The sequence below is a fragment of the Euprymna scolopes genome, chromosome 25, assembly GCF_053919585.1.
Source record: "Euprymna scolopes isolate OS-2025 chromosome 25, ASM5391958v1, whole genome shotgun sequence".
Taxonomy (NCBI): Eukaryota; Metazoa; Mollusca; class Cephalopoda; order Sepiida; family Sepiolidae; genus Euprymna; species Euprymna scolopes.
This window is the reverse complement of record NC_136506.1, coordinates 25,304,352-25,310,351: the sequence shown is the minus strand read 5'-3', so window position 1 is coordinate 25,310,351 and position 6,000 is coordinate 25,304,352. Positions and strand designations below refer to the sequence as shown.

The window sequence follows — 6,000 nt, the reverse complement described above, 5'->3', positions numbered from 1 at the left end:
TCAATAACCCACGTGACACACTCTCTTTTATATCCTCAATTACCTCATAAGGACAGCCTGTAAGGGTTTCTTTCAGTTTTGAGAACAACCAAAAGTCACAGGGAGCAAGGTCTGAACTATAGAGAAAATGAGGAACTGTCTTGATGGAACAACCTTCCTGCAAATTTTCTACATCTTCAGTTCCTCGCGAATAAATGTACGTACAGTTTCTATACTGACACCAAACTGTGCACTTATTATCTCTATCTAGACACACGACGGTCCTTATGTATGAGATTATTTAATTGGCCAATTAACTCTGGTGTTCTGACTTCCTTGCTTCTCCCACACTTACCCTTCACAGACTCCCTGCCTCCTTTGAATCTCTTATGCCACTCCAAAACTGATGCTCGATTCATGCAAGATGGCCCAAAAGCATTCTGAATCATTCTATAAGTGGCTGTGGCATCTTTCCAAGTTTAAAACAGAATTTTATTGCATATTGTTCTTCAACATGTCCTCACGTCCAGATTGCGTTTTAGAAATTCATCATCTGTGGCAATCAGGCTTTAGTAGGATGTATTTCAATTTCTGCTGTAGCTGTTCATTTGAACCTGGAATCATAAAAATTGATCAGTCATCTCATAAGATATATAGCAATAACATACTGAAATTTCAAGAGTCTATGACAATGTTAAAAGCTTGTATATATATGTGTGCGTGCGTGTGTGCGTGTGAGTGTGTATACACACACACTCACACACGCACACACACATATATATATATATATATATAGTAGAAATGGTAATTAATAAAAACCTGAAGAAAGTGCTCAATACTGTAGTAGAGCAAATATGCGTTTTATTTTTATTACCGATTAACAGAAAAATACGGTAATAAAAATAAAACGTATATATATATATATATATATATATATATATATATATATATATATATATATATATATATATATTAGGTTTCTGCATAAGTTCTTGCCGTTTTTCTTTAAGAAAATCAAAGAATTTTAGCAGCAGAATTTAGTTCGTGTATGATCCAAGCTTCAGTTTTTGTGTGAATCCCTGAAGGTGCTATGAAATTGTCGTCAAAACGCACTTCATCTTTTCACCCAGTTGTCTACATATCTGATGGCTGTTTTCCTTCAAAAGAACCCCGAGTTGGTTTTTGTCTATATTGATTGGTCTTCCGGAACGAGGAGCGTCATTGGGGTTAAAATAACCGTGTTTGAATCTGGTAAACCAATTTTGAACAGTTCTCTCAGTTATAGAGTATTGTCCATACACGGCACAAATATCCTTGGTCACTTCACTCACTTTTTGACCTCGATTAAAAGCGAAAAGAAGGAAGTGTCCAAAATGTGAAATCGATTTGACGGTTCTGAAAAACGAGAAAAAATTATATGAGCAAATTACGATGACCATTATACGTACTTTCTAATGATATATAACATTTCGCCAAATATGAAAACAGGTTTTAGAACAAAAAATTTCGTTGCGGTTTAGTTGATTTGTGATAGTTGTCGAGACATTCTTGTGTGCGGCGCGTTTGTTCAGTTGGTAGAGTGCTTGCCTTCCATACAAGAGACTCGGGTTTCGAATCCTGAGTACGGATGCGTCTAACTGATGAGCCCAAATGAGGGCGAAACTAGAGCCAGACTTCCGGTTTGTTGGCTTTATTGGCTCTTGTGAGCTGCGACGTTGTCTGGCTGCATAACTATATATAAAGATTAATGTTAATTTTGTAATTACGTAACATGTTTATTTTCACAACGTTTCGTTAGATGAAATGTCCGACCTTCTTCAAGTGTGTGCTTTGTCGAACCCTGGTTACTTTCTGTCAAACTCATGGATCTGCACAGACTTTTGAACGGAACTTTATTTAATCCGCGGGGGATACTTTGCAAGGATCCGTGGCATAGTGAATAAAGTGCTTGGTAAAATTTAGTTCTAAGTTACACTCTTCTGGAGGTTGAAGTTTCGATTCTCCGTGAGGGCGACATTAAAAATAATATTGCCATTTACTAAGGACTTCTACCTACTCATGACTGACGGAACAAGACCATGTTACCCTCGTTGATTAAATAAAGGGTTCCGTTCGAAATTTCCAGTAGATTCTTGAGTTCAAGAACGGATTTCCGAGTTCGACAGATGCACTTGAAGGAGGTCAGAAGTTACATCAGTCGAAGCATTGTTCAAATAAAACTGAAGATGAGAATCGTAGTCTACAGAATCTAAAGAATACAAATAAGCGTAATATGCTTTATTTTAAGTTGCCAAATTATTTTTATGTAAATTGAAAAAACATAAAATCCAACTTCACAGTAAGTTCCATAGTACCTATTTATAATGCCTCCCCACGGGAACGAGTGAGACACTAGGGTCGATTTCTAACATGGAGAAAAGGTACACAAATAAAAAAAAATTATCTCAGTCGTGAAGGATTGTTTCTCCATTGAAAGAGAACAAGAAATGGAAGTGCAGCGTCTGAAGAACAGATACTACACTTTGAGGTATTTATTTGCTCCCCCACCGAGCAAATTAGGCACAAGGCCGATTTTTAATGTGAGGAGTGAAGGGGAAATGGGGACCAACTCCCCGCTGGATAGTGACAATTGGTATGAAGGGTTGCCCCTACATTGACCAAGGTCTTATATGTTGGTTTTTTTATTTATTTATTTGCTTCCCCACTGAGCAAATTAGGCAGGAGGCCGTTTTTTAATATGGAGATAGGGGGAGAGGGGAGGGAAATGGGGATCCAGCTCCCGCAATCACGTCGCTTCAGCGACTACTGTTGCAATATTTTGAGTTATAAATTTATTATATTTTTGATTAAATACGAAACACGTACATCAAGTCTGTTGCCAAGGTCGCTGGAAAGATGGTGGGATCCTTCTACCGCTCCAGAAGATATCTCACTGCTGATGCAATTCTCTATCCATATAAAAGCCAAGTACGTCCAAGGATGGAATACTGTTGCCATATCTGGGCAGGAGCTGTTAAAACAGCCTATTCTGCCTTGACAGAGTACAAAATAGACTTCGTGGCTTAGTGGGGGATGCCCTTTTCTCTACCCTGCAACCTCTCTCCCACAGAAGAGACGTTGCGAGCCTTTCCTTGTTTAATCGTTATTTCCATGACAGGTGCTCGTCTGAACTCCAATCTCTGGTCCCCCCTCGTCAATCTTTCACGAAAAACACCCGTCTAGCTGAATCCACTGTGAAAAATTTCCCCCACTCTATATCTGTGCCTAAATCAAAACGCGGATTCCATGAACAAAGCTTCTTTCTTAGAACTTCACCCCTGTGGAACTCTATTCCGTCTGCCTGCTTCCCTCCGGATTACAACTTGGATGTGTTCAAGTCCAATGTTAACAAATTCCTAATGAACCGCCCCCTTAATTAAACACTTCATCAAATCTCCACACTAACGTAATGTACTTGCAATAACCCTTATCCCTTGTGGCTTCCGGGCCTTGATAAGTGGTGATCACTGTGTAAAAAAAAAATGCTCATGTCTGTGTAGCAACACGTTCCTTATGTAAAAACAAATTGAAAGTAACTTGATCTACTTCGGTATTGAGCACTCTCGTATTATCGTATTAATCTCGTTATATTTCACTGGTTACCTTACTTCTGGAACGTGTGTGCGTGTGTGTGTGTGTGTGTGTGCGTGCGTGTGTATTAATAATGGGACTAATATTTTTCTTCCGATTTCGATACAATTACCGATTTCCTACTAAATTACCGATTCCAATACAATTACTGATTACGATTCTATATAGATCTCTTAATATTTAATAATAGATTTATTATTTATTCTCGATTACCGTGAAAAAAAAAACACATGTTAAATGTGCAAATATTTATTAATTGGTTTATCACATTCAGGTTTGAAATAGCATTTTCGTTTGCGAGTGATGCTTCGGTAAAATAATTAGCATTTTTGTGGGTCTGTCACGCTTAAGTCTCAAATAATATTTTCGTCAGTCTGTCACGACTAAGTTTAAATAGAATTACTATCAGTTTGTCACGCTTAGATTTAAAAAATGCCTCCCCATAGAACATTCGCAACCAACACTTGTCTGCTACAACCACTGCCCACAATTTCCCTTATTATGTATGCTGTAGACCCGTGCTAGGGGTCACAAATGAAAGAAACCACAAGTAATGTAAAGTGTATAAAATATAATATGCATTAGTCATAAAGAATACAGGAGCCACTAAAGTGGTATGAGAGGAACGTGTTCGTAGCATGCGGTTAAACCTGGTATGAATGCCCCCATTTAGTCTCTGAAACCAGTGTTATTCATAGGACTGGTTGATTCCACTTAGTACTCAAATAGAGGTGATTTATACCCCACAACAATGTACCCGTACCCAAAACTAAACGTAAGTTCCATGAACAAGGTTTATTTCCTTAAAGTACCCGTCTGTGAAACACAATACCACAGGTCTGCTTCTCAGCTACCTATAAGATGGCCGTTTTAAAGTCTGATGTAAACAAGTTCCCGTTGAGCCGTCTTCTTAATTGAAAACACCCTACATAAGTTCTATCACTCTCCATTATCACGGTGTTGTCTCACCGTTTACCTGTCATTCATTAAACCTTGATCCTTGAGTGGTTTTCGGACCTTCATAAGCGATGATCCACCCTATTAAAAATGAATTTTTAAATAGCGGATGAGAACCTTTCGGTCTGTCGGGCTTCAGTTTAATCGATAACAGCGCAGATTAAATGGGCGTATGCTAAGAATATTAGTTCTTTCTTCCTTTCCGCTTGGATGTGCTCCAGTAAAATGTTCCGCATTGTTCAATTCTAATTCATTTCAGATCACATCCGAGTTTGTTTATAATATACTCATAATATCAAAGATATATGATGGTATGACGTGATAGCAGCGAAAGAAATGAGTTGCATTAAGAGTATCAACATTATGCGGGTCGTCCTTAAGCACGAATCTCACGTCTCGGTAAAAACAAAAAAAAAATCAATTATTGGGATATGAGATCGGTGCTTGGAGCTGCGTATTTTTATTTCACATTATCTGCTCATCTATTTATCGATCGATCGATCTATATATCTGAAGTTTTGAGATGAGTAATCCGCACGGAATTTTGAACGGGACTTTTAACAAAGTACTTTATCCGTAACGCCACGAATCCTTCCAAAATTCAGTTGTAAATCACACCCTTCTAGAGGTTGAAGATGAAATCCTCTGTGAGGGAGACGGTCAGAATACAGTTTCGAATTATTGCTACCCGGTCATCGCTGACTGAACGGGAGCATGCAATCCTCGTGGATTAAATAAAGGCTTCTTTTAATATTCCGTGCAGATTCCCAGTTTCGGGATAAAGATTCCTGAGTTCGACCTGAAAAAGGCCGGAGATTACATCGACCTAAACATTTTGAATATATAATATGGTTTCAGCGGATGAGACTGCCGTCGGAGTATTCGAATTCGGCATAATACTACACACGTGAAAGGACTGTTATTGTAAGGCCTCGTTCGTTTCTATTGAGCGCTTTTTAAAAAAATGTGTCGTGCGTTTTCTTTTACGTGGAAATTGGCCTTCATTTTAGTGCATCTGTCTAATCTAGCTGAATAAAAAACACCCCAGGAAAGTTTTGTTTTGATTCAGCTTTTAAATACAAAGCATTTGGTTTCATGTTTTGGAAGAACGTATTTATTGAACGATCCTAAAAGTTTAAACTGTTCATCCCGTCCGTTCCAAATAAATTCTCGAAGTTTTTTGTACCAAAATTTTCATGTTTAATTTTCCTGGTGAAGTTTACTGGTAAAAATAATCGCTAATAAAATTAATTTTATTGTCAGTCACAATGCGAGCTGACATTTATCTTCCACGTATCTTAATTTATAACGGAAGGATCAGACCGAGTCAACAAGTGTAATATAACTGTTTTAACTATTTTTACTGTTACGTACTTACCTTTTTTTACATAGGCGTCACCACTTATCAAGGCCGATAGGCCACTCAAGGATAAG

At 38.0% G+C, this 6,000-nt stretch overlaps 1 protein-coding gene across 1 annotated transcript in view; it reads right to left on the bottom strand.

The window, feature by feature from the left end:
• Positions 1–961: 961 nt before the first annotated feature.
• LOC145247297 (histone-lysine N-methyltransferase SETMAR-like) overlaps positions 962–6,000 on the bottom strand; it is a 121,308-nt gene continuing 116,269 nt past the window's right edge. The window contains exon 2 of the mRNA XM_080108919.1: positions 962–1,374. Within this exon, the coding sequence (XP_079965045.1) occupies positions 1,068–1,374 (307 nt within the window). The 3' untranslated portion in view covers positions 962–1,067. The remainder of the gene's footprint in view (positions 1,375–6,000) is intronic.